The sequence below is a fragment of the Nicotiana attenuata genome, unplaced genomic scaffold (genome assembly GCF_001879085.1).
Source record: "Nicotiana attenuata strain UT unplaced genomic scaffold, NIATTr2, whole genome shotgun sequence".
NCBI lineage: Eukaryota > Viridiplantae > Streptophyta > Magnoliopsida > Solanales > Solanaceae > Nicotiana > Nicotiana attenuata.
Window position 1 is genome coordinate 589,810 of NW_017670317.1, and position 18,819 is coordinate 608,628.

General features: G+C 35.7%; 2 protein-coding genes across 9 annotated transcripts; one reads left to right on the top strand and one right to left on the bottom strand.

The window, feature by feature from the left end:
* Positions 1-1,450: 1,450 nt before the first annotated feature.
* Positions 1,451-7,959, top strand: LOC109237753. Of its 7 annotated transcripts, none has more exons than XM_019404110.1 (5): positions 1,451-1,723; positions 2,257-5,015; positions 5,544-5,660; positions 6,412-6,555; positions 7,129-7,959. In XM_019404110.1, the coding sequence occupies exons 1-2, from the start codon at positions 1,645-1,647 to the stop codon at positions 4,698-4,700; spliced, it is 2,523 nt and encodes an 840-aa protein (XP_019259655.1). In that variant the 5' UTR covers positions 1,451-1,644; the 3' UTR covers positions 4,701-5,015; positions 5,544-5,660; positions 6,412-6,555; positions 7,129-7,959. The 7 variants fall into 7 exon arrangements, with proteins under 7 accessions (XP_019259655.1, XP_019259658.1, XP_019259657.1 ...); XM_019404113.1 differs by having other exon boundaries at positions 7,140-7,959; XM_019404112.1 differs by having other exon boundaries at positions 6,419-6,555.
* A 91-nt stretch (positions 7,960-8,050) lies between these two features.
* LOC109237755 (mRNA-decapping enzyme-like protein) lies at positions 8,051-18,819 on the bottom strand. Of its 2 annotated transcripts, XM_019404117.1 has the most exons (8): positions 18,471-18,816; positions 17,715-17,755; positions 16,686-16,735; positions 16,250-16,394; positions 14,889-14,939; positions 10,805-10,928; positions 9,471-9,941; positions 8,051-8,453 (listed from the first exon to the last, which is right to left on the bottom strand). In XM_019404117.1, the coding sequence occupies exons 1-8, from the start codon at positions 18,618-18,620 to the stop codon at positions 8,397-8,399; spliced, it is 1,089 nt and encodes a 362-aa protein (XP_019259662.1). In that variant the 5' UTR covers positions 18,621-18,816; the 3' UTR covers positions 8,051-8,396. The 2 variants fall into 2 exon arrangements, with proteins under 2 accessions (XP_019259662.1, XP_019259663.1); XM_019404118.1 differs by lacking the exon at positions 14,889-14,939 and having other exon boundaries at positions 18,471-18,819.

Genomic DNA, 18,819 nt, shown 5'->3' on the forward strand with positions numbered 1-18,819 from the left:
CCTTTTTTATAATGAAATAGAAAAATACAAATAATATCTATATCTATATATATATTAAAGCAAGAAAGTTTGCATTTTGGTTAAGTAAGTGTCAAGCTACTATAAAGCCACTTGGCAATCTTAAAGAGTTCGTGGGAGATTGTCAAATAAGGAAATATCACTTAAGAACTATATATGGAATTCCATTTATGAAATTAAGTAACAAGTAACAATATACAAAGAACAAAAAATAGAGATTTTTTTTTTTTAAAACAAATAATATAATTGTAGATATAGAGAAGGATTAGACATTTAAATTTGATGTAAGAAAAATTTTTGAATTATTACGAGAAAGAACATATTATATGGATAATATTACGCAATTGAAAACATAATTTATAAACCTAAAATTTACAACATTTACAATGAAATAACGCCAAGCAACAAATTAACAATATAAAGATGTAGTTAAAATTGTCATGTAGTTAACTTTTAGAAATTGGAATGTCAAAATAGAAATATTTTATGAAAGATAACAACATACCAAATAAGGGTTCAAGTTGTAGTAAAAGAGTCATGTCGTAACCAAAGAATCATTCACATTGTGTCAACCTTTGTGCTTTGACATAAATACGAGTTATTATTTCACTTTTTGGATGTTTTTATGTTCCAATGGCACCAATGAGAATGGTGCAAAAATAAAATTATCACTACAAGATTTGAGAAAATGTTAGTCTTTTTTCATGTACTGTTTCGTAATTGATATCTAATTATCTAGAAGGTTTAAATTCTAAGGTTATTTACATATCATTCAAATAATTCGGATATTTAATATGGTTAATGTCAAATACCAAAATAGAGTCATACTTAGAAAAATAAAATAATGGCTAAATAATTTTTTTAATTTTTAGATAGCCGACTAAAATGAGTTTCGAATTAAGGATAATATTTTCACTTACATTATTATAAATTAAATTATTATTTAAAAATAATGTTTTAGAAACTGAAATTTTAAAATAGAAATAATTTTTGAAAGATATCAACACACAAAATAAGAGTTCAAGTAGTAGTAAAAGAGTCAAGTCGTATCTAAACAGTCCTTCATAGTCTCAACCTTTGATTGTTTTATCATAAATCTGAGTTATTATTTTGCTTCCCAACTAATTTTAGGATCCAATGACACCGACGAGAATGGTATCAAAAAAGAAAAATAGAATTATATGTAGGAAATTTGAGAAATAGTTAATATTTTTCATGTAGTGTTTCTTAATTAATATCTAATGATTATCTATATTTAATAGAGAAAGTTTAAGTTTTAAGATTATTTACATGTAATTCAAATAACCCAAGTATATTACATGATTAGTGAATTAGTACTAGTGAATTAGTAGTGCAATAAAAAGTCAATTCAGAATTTCAATAATCTTCATCCTTTCTCTTACGTCATAAAATAAAAATAAAAGGAAAAAACTTGTCTGGTTTCCCCTCCTCTTTCTTCTTTGTTTTTCACTCTTACTGCATCTTCTTAGCTTCCTCTGAAGGGCTTTAGGTCTCACAATTAATCTAAAATTAGCATCTTTCGTTCCTTTGAACAACAATTTGTTTTATGGAAATGAGTAGGATGCCAAACTGAACTGCAATTTGTTGGCTGGTGATGATTATAATATGGTGCATAAATGTACTTCACTTTTCAGAAGATTGCACTTTCTCGCCCCTAATTCTTCCTCTACTCCTGCCGGTATTGGTAATAAATGCTTTTTTCCGATTTCTTATTCTAAATTTTACTGCAAGGTTTTTAAGTATTACACATCCTATGGGCAATGGGTGCATTCAGTATTAAGTAAAAATGTTTTTGTGGAAAATGTCTTATTTTCTAGTTTTTGGTTAGATATAATTTAGAAAGTAGGTGACATATGGTAATCATACAAGACTGAGGATTTGGGGGGGGGGGGGGGGTTTGTATATGATAAGTATTGTGGTGACATTTTTTTTTTTTGGACTAAAGATTGAAATCAGTCTCTAGGTGTTCGTTGAAGCAAGTTATATGGATAAAAGTTGTATATTTGGAAAGGAAATGACTTTGCCCAAATACTGAAGGAAATCATTTTTTCATGAAAAATATTTTCTTTTCGCTACACCAGACACACCAATATGTCTGAAGTAGTTCTTTTCTTTTATATATGTTTAAATGTTTAGAATTAAAGCACATTTATATCCTGGGTGCTGGAATTGTAAGGAAAAATTCATCTGTTTTTAATATTCGGTTAAACATGACAGGGAGGCCTGTTGTAAGATCTCTTGGTGATTCCCTTTATTCTACTGTTAATCAAGTTGGCTGTCACAGTCGCTATGAGAAGATTGGCAAAGTAAAACTAGCTCAGGACCTAGCCGGTTTGGTTCAAGAATGTTCGGACCTGGAGAAGAATAATAATCCCAAAGTATCTAAAAACTTGGTGCCTATGGTTGAGAAGTCAATCGATGTTGAGGATAAGAAACATGGAGTGTCGTTGGCGCAGAACTTAGCCAGCTTGGTGGAAGAGTCTTATAATCTTGATGAAAGTAAACTCGTGAATCGGGTGGAGCATAAAAGATTACTTGAAGTACGCATAAAAAAAAGAGTTAAGGAACAGTATGTAAATGGGAAGTTTCAGAACCTCATAAAGAAAGTGATTGCCAATCCAAAAACACTTCGTGATGCTTTTGATAGTATGCGGTTGAGTTCCAATGTGGATCTAGCATCGGATAGTGAGAATTTGCCTTTTGAAGCCATGGCTGAAGAGCTTTCTTGTGGGAATTTTGATGTGAGTGCTAACACATATTCAATCTCATCAAGGGGCTCAAAGAAAGAAGTCCTTGTTTTTCCAAATGTTAAACTCAAAGTTGTTGAGGAAGCAATCAGAATAGTAATAGAAGTTGTCTACCGACCTCACTTTTCGAAGATATCACATGGTTGCCGTAGTGGAAGGAACCATTTATCTGCTCTTAAATACATTCGCAAAGAGATAATTAATCCCAAGTGGTGGTTCACCCTGCCAGTTTGCAAAAAGCTTGACGATTGTATCCTAGCTAAGCTCTTTACAGTCATGGAAGATAAGATAGATGATCCTTTCCTATATGCACTACTGTCTAGTATGTTTGACTGTGGGGTAATGAATTTAGAATTTGGGGGTTTTCCAAAAGGACATGGTCTCCCACAAGAAGGAGTGTTGTCTCCAATTTTGATGAACATATATCTTGACCTTTTTGACCATGAAATGTACAGGTTGTCAATGAGATATGAAGCTATTGATAAAGGATCAAGCGCTGAAGAAGGTATGACCAACTCCATGCTACGCAGTTGGTTTAGGAGACAGATATCTGGTAATGGTTCTCAAGAATGCAATGATATGGGCAACTCTGGAATTAGGGTGCATTGTTGTCGCTTCATGGATGAGATTCTTATTGCCATCTCTGGTCCCAAAGAGGTGGCTGTTGCCATTAAGTCTGAAACTGAAAATTACTTTAAAAATTCTCTTCATTTAGAATTTGAAAATGAAATAGATGTTTTTCCATGTGATGGGCCTACTGGCATTCGCTTTTCGGGCAGCGTGGTTAAAAGAAGCCTGAAAGAGAGTCCAGCTGTAAAGGCTGTTCACAAATTGAAGGAAAAGGTAAAATTATTTGCTTTGCAGAAAGAGCACTCGTGGGATATCGGGACAGCAAGAATTGGCAAGAAATGGCTGGCTCATGGGCTGAAGAAGGTAAAAGAATCAGAGATTAAGCATCTCTCTGATGGTAGCTCCCTTTTGAGCCGAATCTCGTGTTTTAGAAAAGATGGGATGGAAACTGATCATTGGTACAAAGTCTTGCTAAAAGTTTGGATGCAAAATAAAAATGTTAACTGTGAAAAGAATGAGGATGATATCTTATCTAAGCATATCGTTGAACCAGCTCTCCCTCAAGATCTAAGAGATTCGTACTATGAGTTTCAAAAGCGTGTTCAGGAATATATATCTTCTGAGACAGCTTCAACTCTTGAACTGTTGCCAAACTCCAACTCTTCAACATTAGTGACACAGATCCTAGCTCCAATCAGCATCATAAAGAAGCGTCTTTTTCGATATGGATTGGCAAACTCTGAAGGATATCCCCGTCCATGTCATCTACTAGTTTTTTGGGACGACAATGAAATCATTGACTGGTATTCAGGTTTAATTTGCCGGTGGCTGAGATGGTACATTGAGTGTGACAACTTTAATGAGGTAAAGCTCATTATTTGCAATCAAGTAAGGATGTCTTGCATCAGAACTCTGGCAATAAAGTATAGGATACATGAGACTGAGATAGAGAAGAAATTCGATTTTGAATTAAGCAGAATACCTGCAACTGAAGATATTGAGCTTGATATAACCAATGAAGCAACAAATTCTGAAGGTTTTGATGATGATGCCTTAATGTATGGAATAACATACAGTGGAATATGTTTATTTTCTTTAGCAAGAATGGTCAGTCTGTCACGTCCTTGCAATTGCTTTGTTATAGGATGCACGGCTGCAGCTCCTCGTGTGTACACTCTTCATGTGATGGAAAGACAAAGATTCCCTGGTTGGAAGACTGGATTTGCTAGTTGCATCCATCCTAGTTTACATGGAAGGCGACTTGGGTTGTGTAAACATCATCTGAAGGATCTTCTTCTCGGGCACATTTCGCTTCAATCTATTAATTTCGGTGCTTGGAGATGAAACAACTTTCCCTGCTGCTGAGTGGTAAATCTATTGCATAGATGGATTGGAGAAGACAGAAAGATGGAGAAACCATGCAATCTTTTTCAAGTTCTGGTTTTGTTGTCTATCTGTGATTAAAGTAATCCATCATTATCATGGGAGTCTGAAACGTTTTGACTTCGGAAATGTGGAGATCATGTCTTCAAATTCGCTGCGGCAAATCATGCTAAAAGCTCAAAGTTTCTTAGGTAGCTGCTTTGAAGATTCTATGGAAGTTGTATGCAACAGCCTGATACTGAAAAAGTGAGATAGTCCAAAGAAACTCATGTGAAGGTAAATTTAGTCTGTTACATTATTTTCTTGTGTTTCCACTTTCTAGATCTATATTTCTCAAACTTTCGCTGACCTGGATATTTTGGAAACTGTGAGAAATGTATAGTTGGCAGAAAAAAAAAATTCTTAAGACTTCCAATTACAATTTGTTTCAGCTTAAGTAATTATAATTCGTTTAAAAGTTGTATTACTGCAAGATAAGGTTTTCCTTATTGATTTTGGTTCCTTTTTGGATAGCTTCCAATTCATTATCAATAAATCAAACAAAGATCTTTCTGCATCTCTTTTTTTTAATTGTGTGATCAATTTTAACCTTATGCTCTGATGCGAAGGAATTTGGGAAGTTAAAATTGTTGACCAAGAAACATTCCCGTTATATATACCTGAGTTCTGTCCTCCATAGCACTTTCCATTTCTCCAATCTGCCAGTGGGAAGTCTGCATGTTTGTCATCTATTTTAATTGAGGAGACTTAGGGGACTGCTGCAATGTAATTGTGGTTTTCTGACTTAGAAATCTTCTCTTGTAGGTCATCCATCTTGATAGGACGGTATAATCTCACTTCAAATGAAAGACTCAAGGAATGCTTCTAAAAATTAACAATAGAAAAAAAGGGGATGCCTCTAACACTTGTGATTCTCCAGTGGTAATGAAAAGGAACTTAAGTACTAAGAGTGTTTCTATTTATGATTTTGGTTATTGCTTAAAGTGATATGTTAGACGACACAAATCTAATTTTGACTAGTCTTATTTATTTATTTTTTTTAGGTTTTTTACAACTTAATTTTAAATTTTTGGTATCATGTTCTCGTATTAAGTATATTGGTGACCAGAACTTGGGGCAAATCCAGATTTTCTTGCAAACAAAAAAGATGGCGAATCTGATTGGGATTGATTCTATTTACCTAAACGAAGATAATGACTGGTTGATGGTTGATGGTTGATGGTTGATAAACTCATGTAAACAATACGGATAGTACATTTTGCATATCAGTGCTATTCAAGAAGATTTCTTCCACCAGTCTAGAATTGGAAATTGACAAGTGGATCATAAGTTCTCAAGTGTGTGAATTCGACTGTCTCAAAGATTTCCTTATTTCTGTAATTTTAGAATTTCTCCTTGTGCATGCCAATGAAAGTTCATAAACCTCTCTATGCCGGGCAAGTTGAATCAAGTCCACGAAGATTTGTAAATCGTCTTTCAGAATTACCTATTTTTCCTGAAAATGTCATTCTTTTTCTTGTTCTCAAAAGCTAACTATATATCAAATGGGCATTTGAAGGAAGAAATGTCAGTTAGTGGATTGTTTCATATATATGTTATATCTATCTTTAATAGTTCATATCATATTCATCCTTCGCTCCATACGCTTCTAACAGAGACTAACATTACATAGAGTGCAGGGACATGTAGGTAAAAGGTAGTGCGGCAGGCAGCGTGATTAGACTAAAGCATCAGCCAGTTTCACTATGGTGTTACAATACCCCGTCTCTTCCCACTAGTGGAATGCTATTTTCTGAACTCTATGAAGCTCTATGAGGTAATATCTCCTGTCTTCTTTATGCAACTTTTTCTGATATTGTCTAGTAAATTTTCTTGTTAGAATTATCTAATGATCTACAGTAATTCTTTGAATCATACAAATGGCTGCTTGTGGTTATATTACTGGGAAGTTCAATGTTATTGCTGGACTTGAAATAAATGTTTAAGCACTGGCAACTTGATAAGAGAGCCAGCTTGGTCATGATGTCATTCTACATAAACCAGAACCATGTTTTAATTTTTTTCTTCTGAATGCAAACAAAGAATTTTTCTGTGTAGCATAGGTTCGTAGGTCTGAGAATTACTCTGTTGGACTTTCTTTGTGCAAAGAGGAACGCCCCTAGTGGCTGCCAAAACTTGAACTCCATTATAGAGATTTCAGTCTCACTTATCAAAATCGTGTCTATTGCTATCAAACCCTCAAGCAATTAAATTTTTCTTGCTGGCAATCTGATACTCCTTTTACCCCCCCCCCCCCCCCTTTCAATGTTGAAGGGAAATACAAGTGCCATCTGATCTTTGTAATCCAGAAAATGTTTGACATTACCTTATTGGATTCGCCTTCTCTAAGTCTTTTTTCAGGTCATCAGGCTGATACAAATGCAAAGGCGGCCTCTTTATTGGAGGTTATTGCAAGCCAGAGGCTCATTGCTACCACCGAAAGAGACGCCAAATGCGTTAACTTAAAGATCGGAGTACCCAGCAAAACATGTCTGATAGCTTTTTCTTTCCTTGGTTGAAATTCAGAACAAGGCAGGTAAATGAATCACAATGTAATCCGGACATAAATATCTCTCAAACTTACGCGAGGCCCAAGACATCATAGTGCGTTCAGGGTCCTGGCCAATCCCATTTACCAACCTATCCTGTAACATATTCGTATGCTCAAGCATTAAGGTCCACTTCTCTTGAGCGCCCCTGCTACGGCCTTGTTCTATTCCTCTTTACTAATGAAGATCTCGCTCCTACACTTTATGCTGCAACTGGGAGGCTTTTATGCTTCAAGAGGATCATTTGTATGACAAAGTACATAATCATGGGGATGAAGTTGGTTCTCAAGAAGGGCGTGAATTGATTCAAGAAATAGAGAAAGATGTTATTGACCAAACATTATGTGGATCAAGTGGTGGATTGTTTTTGTGAAGATGGTCTACAGATGCAACTCAAAAAAGGTTGATGAAATATTAATGGACTAGAATTGTATACTTCATATCATATTTTGGTATCTTTTGAGATAAAGTTTTGAAGAAAAGCAAGAAAGCCACTACCATAGGATTCTTTTGATTTTTCAATTTAGTTTACAACTTTTTTTGTATCACTATAAGTAGCTTTTAAGCTCAAATTACTCAGATTAATTTTGCCTCATATATTTATAAAGAGGTTAATTTTTTCCTGTCTGACACTTGGTAAAATATACTATTACTAAGTTTGTTTGTTATAAAATATGTTCTTGCCGTTAAAAAAAGGTCTAAAAGGTTTGCAATAAGTGGATATATCGGATAATATTTTACTGGTGTATACACCTTAATTCAGAATTGAATGTTAACTAAAACCAAGACATTCACCACACCCTATCCAACCTCCATAATAGAGTAGCAGAAACATTGTAAATGCCTGCCATCGTCAATATAAAATGGTTCCTAATTGTGAAGGATGATTGTCTAGTTTCATTTTTACATCAAGTCATAGGATTAGTCAGTCTCCTCGTGAGGTGAAATGAAGACTATCTTCAGCACAACACACTACATATTTCATGGTATACGTGGTGATAGAGAAGCAATATACACGATACTTATACATGGTCTACAATCTACACAATCACCACAGTTTTTCAAGCAATTATGATTGATGGACTTTAAACAAAGCTTGGTAGACCAAGTCGATAAACTGATTGTCCTGCAATGAGAATTTAGAAAATGATCAATTTCCTACAATAACCGAAAATTCAGAAAATGATCAATTTCCTATAATAATAGACAATTCAGAAAACATCCTGTGTGAGCTGTTTCAAACTACTAAAAGCTGTCATGATTATCAAATCGATGAAACATCAATGTTACATCTCTATACATCAATATGTTGCATCTCCATGACCTGAACATGTGTTGCAACATATGGTGCACTTGCAGTGGAAAGCACTTAAACTATCTTAGAAATTTGTAGATTCCTACGTATTATTCATCCCAACCATTCCCGAAGGTGGGGCTCTCAAACATTTTTCACTATTGTCAAGTTACAGGTCAAGCTTGAAATTAAGTGTAAAATAAATCTAATTTAAAATGAGAATCTGAACTTAGTGAGACTCTTTAAAGAGAAACTTCTCATAGCATCTACACATTGAAAAAGAAATTGCACATGTGAAAAAATATGAAGCCAATACCAAAAATTAATTTGACCGGGGATCTTAAGAAACTAAGCATACAAACTGATGCATATGCACTGCAGGAGGGCTCTTTATCAGGAATAGTTAAAATTTTAAACTAGCCACCTAGGATGAAACTTCTACAATATAACGGATAGCTTTTAACTATTATACCGATGGTTCTAGTACATCTTATTAAATAAGACCTTAGAGCTAGCATGTGCAATTTAAACTGAGTCACTTACCAAGATCCTTTGATTGTGCACACAAGTCATATTGAAGTTAAAAATGTTGAACCCTCCAATTCTCAATGTGTTTGCAAGAAAGTGGTTTTGGTAGATATGCCAAGACCACAAATTTATGGATAAACTCAATGTGTTTGCAAGAAAGCAGTTTGATAGATATGCCAAGCCCACAAATTTATGGATAAAATGACCAAGATTTATGCAGTTGAACAAAACTCAAATACTGTTCAAGTACACAAATGCATTCAGCAATGATAATATGCAATTAATTAACACAGTAATAGTCACCTGGATGACGAGATATACCTGAACAAGCATTAGCAGTGCGTCATGAACTTTCTCTCTGCTCAGTGGTCCACTATTTGGAGGAATCTGAGTAGAAGTGAGAAATGGAGGTGGTGTAGGTGGTGGAAAGGGTTGAACTAGAGGTGTGCCATGTCGGGGTTGTGGATCCACAGGAGGATAAGGAGCAGGAGTTAATATAGCTGAAGAGACAGGAGTTGTCACCAATACAGGTGATGCAGGAGGTGTAAAGAAAGAAGGCTTCACAAGATTTGCAGGGTGATTGGTATTATTGATTTGGTTAGCAGAATCACGGGGCAACTGTGTAGGAAGTGATGGAGCTGACTGAACAGGTAATGAGACTTGCAAAGTTGGAGCAGGAGATGGTAGGAGAGTTGGAACTTGGGGTGATAGATCAACAGTTTGAGCTGGAGAATGATATGGCTGTCCAGAGTTCACAACATTTGAAGAGGTATGCCCACTACTTGCAGCAGTCTGCAACACAAAATACAATCTCAGGCCTTTAACATCCCAAGGATGAGGGGCAGTGGGGGAAGATTGCCCAATACTTTAAAGTCAATGTTTTACTCCAGAAGAAGTCATTCTCATTGATCTTCCATATGCATTCATCTACTAATGCAACCTCACTCATATTTTGAAGAAAAAGGTGCATTTTTACATCCCCCTAACTAGGATCCGAAAAAAGCCAGCTTAATATATAACCTCATTTTCTTCAAAGGCATATAGCTACAGCTGCTAGTCCCAAGTGAAGCCATCTCCAACAATTTCAGTTAGCAACAGACATAAATTCTTAGATTCTGGGAATTTGATATTCCTCGCGGATCCAGATTCTCATATTATGATCTCCTAGTATTCTACATTTCCGTACATTTGGTATCATCATTAGTCAACCCTCTTTTGAAAATAAATGTTTTCTGCAAATTCCCGGAATAGAACATTGTCCCTCATGATTTTTTCGGCAAGGGGTGCACATGCATCAAATTACCCAACGGAATGCATGAAAAAGTGAGCCTCATTTTGACATGTATCCAGGGTAATGTATGGTCTCTGTAAAGCGTAAATGATTCATAGAATATGCATCCATTATAAGTTGGTACAACTTTCATGTAGATTAGGTATAGAACAAAATCTTCAACCAAGGAAATCTCAGGCGATGATGGTTTTAAGAAAACGTACAAGGGCCAACATTCTTTCGCTGCAAGAATTGAGTGACTAGAGAAGCAAATAGGTAGAAATATTGGAAGTTCATGAAGATATGCTAAAGTTTTAAACGTGACAGTTTTAGATGTTAGACGGGAAATTCTACATCAAGATCATTAAGAAAGTTTAGTACATACATTGAAGAAGTTCATAAAGGAAGAATCATCAGCACCATCCCCAATGGTTGAGGTGGTAAATGCTTGTCCAAATGGCCCTTCTATTACTGTACTCATCGGGACCGCTTCATGTTCTGTAAACTCACTGCACTTGAAGACATCAGGAGATTTAAAAATTAGAGTAATTAACAAAACCACATCAAAGAAGGGGAGAAAATCAAGAAGAATAACAGAAACTCTAATAGCTGAAGTGCAACAAACATTGACTTAGTCGTCACTTATGGACAAATATACTGACAAGGGAAATATGACAATGAAAACAAGATAACAAAGTCATAACTGATGCTTCTATTTCCTCTTTTGCTCTGTAAGTGCCTATGTTTAAGTTGGATCATCATGGTCTATGAAAAAAAATAAATGGAAGATTAACTCTAGGAAAGTAAGAAGCTCAGGTTCTATTAGACGTGCTCTCAACAAGCAAAAAAGTGGCAGAGATTTGAGGGCTTTGGAAGCTTTTTAGGTGTCTCATGGAGGCCAGACGAGGAAACTGCAAAGGCACTGATATTTGCAAATTCAAAAGGGAAGCAAGAGAATAGCAAACCAAGTGACGATAAATCACCAAAAAGAAAGAAGGGAAGATAACAGACAAGTGGACGAACTTTGAAAGTAGGAAGGCGGCATCAATTATAATGCCAAAGAGGGTAATGGAAAGTTAAACACGCCAAAAAGATGGAAGCAAAATCGTTTATTTACCTGTTGTTTGATAGTGGATAGGAGGTAATTTGGGCTTTTGCTCGGATGTCAGGGGTAAATAGGTTACTGATAGGAGTTAATAATGTATTCCAGCTGTATACTGGTCAAACCCCACATAAGTTCAGCATAATTAAACAAATCATTTGTTTGCCAAAAATTAATGACGAAATTGGACTATTTGCTAGAGATTGATGTGCCTAACCTTGGGACATCAGGCTACCCAAGTCATTAAACAACAGCTCCTAGAACATTCTACTCTTTTGTTTATGATGTAAATTTTCATTTCTTCTCTCATTAAAACGTCTTGTGTGCCAGCAATTAAGGTTTAAAGAAGCTTTATTATTCTAAGAAACTAGAGTATTTGCTAGAGCTCAACGTACCAGGATTGAATATGGTGTTAAATTCCTTAAAAACGAACCCCCTAGAATATTCTTCTTTTTCTTTCATGAAGTAGATTTTCATCTCTTTCTTCCTCTCATTAAAGCCTATGAATGCCTGCTAACAAGTTCGCATATGAAATTTTCACTTCGTGGACAAATTATTCAGGATAATACTGGAGAAGGGTCATCAAAGCAATATGGTCTCCTCAATACATGGACCACCAAATCACCATCCTCTCCCCACGGTTTCGGAGTATGGAAACACATTAGATCCTACTCGGAAGTAATCAATACAAACACATCCTTTCATGTTGGAGATAGGAGAAGAATTTACTTCTAGCAGGATTCATGGTTGAACCAGCCCATTAAAAGACTCCTTCCCAGAAATCCTCTTTTTTTTTTTTTTTTTGTGTGTGATCAAGTTATAAGATTTTATAAACAATGGGCAAAAGAATCACCCGTATTCAAGAAGCAACCAAAAGGTAGAAAACCTTACAAAATGATATGGTTTTCTAAGAACGACACCCAATCTTCTATAATCTATACCTAAACTCCTCAGCTTTGTAAGTAACCCATTAGCTCTTTTATGTGATTAGAACAACCAGGGATGGGACATCATTTTTAGAAGAAATTGCGATAACTGAGAGTTAGAAAAAGTGCTTGGCTTGCTAAACAAGCTGAACAATCTGCCTGAACCACAGAGTTCCCCAGACAGTCTGATTTGGAAGGTCAAGCTAATGGAAAATTTTCAATCAGATCATACTATTACATCCTAACTCACCCCACCACCCCTTCACATCTCTGGCCATGGAAAAAAATCTGGAAAAGCTTTGCCCCTTCTAAAGTGGATCCTGGTTGGTCACAAAGGGAGCAAGCCCGCCTTAACAAAATCTGCAGAAAAGAGCCATATACTTATGCAATACATGTGCACTATGTGAAGAGCAAATTGAACACACAAATCACTTGGTTCTATTTTGCAGCGACTTGGAATATGAATTTCAGTAATTCGGAGCTTCACTAGTCCATTCCTAAAAACACAAAGGAATTTCTTCAATGCTAGTAAAAGAAAGGGCTCACCAAAAGCTCAACCAAAGTGTGGAACACCATCCCAGCTGCATGTTGGTGGATTATTTAGAGGGAAAGGAACAGGAGAGTTTTTTAGAATCGAAAGAAGAATATAAGTAGCTTGAAGTATATTAGAGCTTCTTTGTAAGATGGTGTGATACGGCTAATGTAAATGGCCATGCTTGACTTTCTTTATTCATCACGCAAACTACAAGTAACTACTTGATGCATCCGTCCCAGCATTCCCTTTATGCTAAGCTTACATTTTAATAGAAATTAACTTATCCAAAAAAAAAATGAAGGGATTGTAAAAAGGTGAATAACAATCATTGGATTGTATAATGTGTAGTTCATCGTATTAAAATCTACTTATGTGGTGTATCATATAACATATGGGTTTGGTTTTAAATTGGATAAGGATTTGTTTCCAATAATATTCTCTGTCTATAGTAAATCACTTTACCCAATTTGATGTTGGTTTTATTAACGGATTAAAAATAACTGAAATATACATTTTAAAAGAATGGTATGATAGATGAATATGTAACATATTGGAGAAAAATAGGATGGTTGTAGTGGAGGAGTCCTACAAGTATGAAATACGACATGAATATACCTACCAACGTGAAAAAGTTCTATAGAATAATTCTAATACCAATAAGGTTAAATAGAACTAGAAGTGAATGTTGGGTCTTTTTTTGATAAGGTGAAGTATTATTATTAATAAACGTGTACCAAGAAGGTGCACAAGAGTACAAACAGAGCAGACAGCACCTACAGAGAGCACTCTATTACATCTTTCCCAACAAGTGAATGCTGGGTCTTAACATATCCACAAAAATGCGTGCTGTCAAAATACGGATGTTAGGAAAGATGTTTCATCATACAAAGCTAGACGAAATTAGAAATAATCACATTATGCAGAGGGTGTAAGTGGCATTACATAAAGCATAAAATGAGAGGTTGTCGGAGATGGTAGGATTATATCTTACATAGACCTCCAAATTAACCAATCCATTGGCGTGATGCTATGACGGTGAAAGGTGCTAAAAAGAGACAAAGTACACATACATTCACGTGGAAGTCTTTGAAAACCTACAATCTTTTGAAATCCAAGCGGATTCGGCTAGAGCATAACACAATGCTATGATGGTCGGAGGTACTACTATGTATATATTGTTATTCCAGTATTCCACATAACACAATACAGTGATGATCACATAGGAACCATCAATCAACAATCAAAATTTTGCACAAAGATTATTTTCTTAGAACAAACAGCCTTAAAGTACTTATCTTCTATCATGCTGCAATAATTAAACAGTTTCTTATGATGTACTAGGGTTGTAGGTTAGGAGGTAGTTGAGTCTTGCTTACTTCGTACCTTTGTGAGACTAGTCTGGTAGGGTTTTTGTCTAAGATAGCTAGTGGCAATGTTGTGTCTTACTATTTCACTTTTCAGTGCAGGACCTATTTACTAGCTATCGCTTTTGCTTTGCATCTTTCTTCTGGATTTCATGTTGTTCCTATTTTTCCTATTATTTCTGTGGTGATACTAATATTGTCTCCTTTTGTCTTTTTGTTTTCTTGAGCCGAGGGTCCTTCGGAAACAGCATCTCTACTCCTTCGGGGTAGGGGTAAGGTCTGCGTACACACTACCTTCCTCAGACCGCACTAGTGGGATTTTACTGGGTTGTTGTTGTTGTTGTTGTTGTTCTTGTTGTTGTACGTTTCTTTTAATCAGGAGTTTCTTATGATGTACTAAAACATGGAAGAGTTATAGCGTCACCAGAAATGAGAATATCCATGAGTAATTACATATAACTTGTGGTTACTGTAAAGAAATTGCTTGACAAACATCTCAATATCCAAAATAAGAACAAGGGGAAGAATCAATGACTCCGCACCTTTTTCTTAACTGTGGCTTCAAGGGAACCTTTGAGTATGCACCTAAAATTCTGGAAACCACCATACCAAAGTAAAATTATACGAGTTGCAGATTATGCGCCATGAATATGTAAGAAAAATTACCCAATTACTTCACATACCCTGCACCACTAAAACAAACTAGCAATAAATAGTCTCTGATGCCATTTCCATCACCAGATATAGCACACAGACCAAACTGGTTTTTCTATCTGATTGATGTCATTTCCATCATGTAACACGAAGACTAAATGGATTCAATACAATTTAGACACCTCCACTAACAGAAAGTCAGAGTTGTACAAAAACTGGAAGCATAATCGTCGGGCTAAAATAAATCTGATGTTATTGAAATCACATATTTAAAGCCTAAACAAGCTTTAACTAAACAAGCTCCAAAAGTTGAAATTTTTCATTTATAAGAGCCTTCAACTTAATGCCTTTTGATAGAAGAACCTTATCATGTTTATCTCTACCGAAGAAAAGCCAAACAAGCTTCCAGTTTAAACATAAATTCCAGATTGCTATCAGCCTGACAATTATAACATGCAACCACAAGTAATTATAAGTACAAGGATAATAACCAGCCCTTAAAATTTTCTCTGAGTAGTTTATTCACTTATTTGTTTCCTCTTTATCATATGAGAAACGTCTATAAGGATCATATATATCAGTTGGTGCTATATGTGTGTATGTTCGGGAGAAGATGTGGATCACCTCTTAAGCATTGTTAAGTAGCTACACACTTGTGGTGGGAGGTTATGAATTGGTTCGGAATACAATGGGTAATGCCGAGCACAGTAAAGGAGGCACTATACAAACGGGCCTTTAGAAGAAGCAAGAGAAGACGCAGGGCATGGGATGTCACCACTAACTCTTATGTGGGTAATATGGAACAGAGGAATAGGAGAGCATTTCAAAGGGCCGAGAAAGATTTTGTACTATGTGAGGAGTAGCCTCGTGGGTCTAGTTTCGTTTTGGTGCACCCATAAGGTTTTTGTATGTATAGATGACAGCATCACATCGGTACAGAACCATATTTTGGTGTAGGTCTCTTTACTTTGTAGTACACTTCTTGTATACGGGGATTTCCCCAACATTAGTAAAACTAGTTACCTTATCAAGAAATGTCTACAAAATTCGCCACCATAACAGTTGCTTTATGTTGTTTACCGAGAACCATAAATTAATCTACAAGAATGTGTTTTCCAACATCATAGATCTCCACTGCAATAATCTCAACTTTCATCTACAAGTATACAGTTTTTGATAGCAAAGAGATAAGCTCCACTCATAAATAAATCATACAGCTTGGGGTATAAAGACTGAAGAAGATGCCAACCTGCCAAACAGATCTGCAACCTCCTCACATTCATGTGCATTATAGAACCAGATACCATTGACTTCTTGGGCTGCATTGCGATACAACAGATATGGAACTTGAACCTCAAACTCAAAGTCTCCCAAGAGATCTTCCACCATATTTTCTGCTTCATATAAAACAGGAAAGAACAAGAAACAAATATCACAAAATATTCTAATATTCACAAGGCCAATAGAGGAAATATTTTTTATATTAAGTTTTGTCTCAGAATCATGACCACCAAATCGAGAAGTGTAAACTTAGATGTCAAAAAAAAAATATTCATAAGAAGCACTACTTTCAAAAATCATAAAATGAACAAAGTAAAAAATAAAGAATTCTAAAGGTTCTCCCCTATGAATTTGAAAAAGAGAGGCCCCGCACAATATTATTGGAAGAAGAAATGGGATTATACCTGTATTCCTCCGGTTCATAACAATAAACTGGAACCTTGGTTGAGAATTCCTAAAACAACATAACCAACAACAATGATATCTGGTAATCCAACCTCCTTATAGGCACACAATCCATCAAAAACCATCAGGATCCCATATTATAACATGGAAAAGAACCTATAAAGCCAAGGAAAACCATCTAGTAATTATATGATATCTGCACAGTGTTAACAGTTTCTGACAAGCTGAATCAGATACAAATTTTTTCACAAGGTACCAGAAATTTCTTTATAAATCTTAAAACATAAAAATAGGCTGCTGTGATCTGAGAACTGAACCAGTTTGACTCACAGGGGAGGGGGGGGGGGGCAAGCCTAACCAACCGACCTCCATCCCATGAGGGGAATCTAGTCGGTGAGCCACACAGTACAAGGTCCATGGGCAGCCTAAATTTTACACATATTTTATTGCTCTGTTATTAGAAATTACAAGGATGTTCCTTATTTATTTGGAGGACAACTAGGTCAACTTCCAAGCAAAATAAACCCACTAAACCCTTTTAGGTTAGATGCACTTGCTTTGGTATCTAAGCAAGTTAATGATATGAATTCAAGTCCCAACCCCTTAAACACTTTTCATGTTTCATTAATTTCTTACAATTATCCCATCTCTTTCTTGAATTATTTTTTATTTATAATCATCTACTTTCCATTTAAGTATGTGATTCTTTAATTGCATTTTGTAGTAAAAGAAAGGGGTACAAGACTACTTATCAAAAAAAGGGTTCTGAGACTAGACCCTCCTAAGGGGTAAGTGATCAGGTTCGAGCTGGTTCACCATTTACCAGGATCGATCATGAGCCCCTGAACTCCTAAATTTTGGGGCTAGATCAGTTCGGCCAGGCCACTTTTCCATGTATATGAATGTTCAATCTAGTATGAGAGCAGAAAATACCTGCTAAATCTGAAATAACATATAGAACAAAGCCAGACATAAACACTTCCTTATTAAACAGAAAACTTTAGTTACTTGTCATACTGCAAGCATACCTCTTAACTACAAAGAAAGAACCTTCAACCTCCTTGCGGCTCTGCAATCCAAATTAACCAATAAACAAGTTATTCTTTAAGACAACATTTCATGAAGACCAACAGACCAGATTGTAAATAGGCCTAAAGGCAGGAAGTGGGAGTACACAGCGCAATCCCTTAGAATATATTTTCCAAAACATCCAATTCACCACCTTTTCATCTGAATGATGTATATCATGAGAAATAGGTCCAAATAGAGCAAAATGTACCGTGAGATTTATAATGCCGATCCCTACTAGCTTGGGATAAGGCATACCTTAATTTCGGTGGTAAGTTTATTTCAGCAATTTCTAAACAAATGCACACATTAAAAATTGTACACCAAGACTTTCTATATCACACACAACTCAAGCAACATTTCGTACATACTGCAACACATGATAAGACGTGAGTTTGTGTAGCAGCAGCCAGATGCACCTTTGGTAGAGGCAGAGAACCGTAATTATGAAATTTATTCTTTCGAACGACCCCTGAGGTACTTTGTACAATCATATCCGTCAATGTACACAACAGAGAGATTAACATTTACTTAAATAAATCGCTCAAATATACAAATACCTACATAAAACAGAAACTCAATATTTTGCGGATATTAAAAAACAAATAACAACCTGTTGTAAATGATTTGATAGTGTAAAGATTTTTTACAAAGGGCATAAAACTTAAACTCATAGTAAATAACGAATTGTATATAAGTAAATGATATTTTCTGACCCATTGGTTAAGGTCGCCGTTGAAGTCGTACAAGGTGACATGAGCAGCGGTGAAGAGGATCTCCTCAATACACGCATCGATTCTCTGTAGGACAGTGAGGTTAAGCGTCTTCCTACTTCGGTCGTCCAGATGCGGCATTAACTTCGACATTTTCCTTCTAGAAACTGATTATAGAGAGAGAAACAGAGAATCTGATCGGAGAACGAAGTTGTAGAGAGAGAAAGGAAGAGTGAAGTAATGTCACAGTTGCTACCAAAGAAAAAAAAATTGCAAAAATACCAATGCTTCTTGTCAAAAATATTTTTCCCCTTCATAAATGGAGATCCTCAGAAGAAGTCTCATTTAATTA

Bases quoted from the DNA above. Each gene is read 5' to 3' on its own strand.
- LOC109237753 (XM_019404110.1), top strand. From the start codon at position 1,645: ATGGTGCATAAATGTACTTCACTTTTCAGAAGATTGCACTTTCTCGCC. The intron at 1,724-2,256 runs GTAATAAATGCT...TAAACATGACAG, and splicing joins CTCTACTCCTGCCGGTATTG to GGAGGCCTGTTGTAAGATCT.
- LOC109237755 (XM_019404117.1), bottom strand. From the start codon at position 18,620: ATGTCGAAGTTAATGCCGCATCTGGACGACCGAAGTAGGAAGACGCTT. The intron at 16,736-17,714 runs GTATGCTTGCAG...ATGTTGTTTTAG, and splicing joins TCTTTCTTTGTAGTTAAGAG to GAATTCTCAACCAAGGTTCC. The intron at 16,395-16,685 runs GTATAATCCCAT...TATATGAAGCAG, and splicing joins TATGAACCGGAGGAATACAG to AAAATATGGTGGAAGATCTC.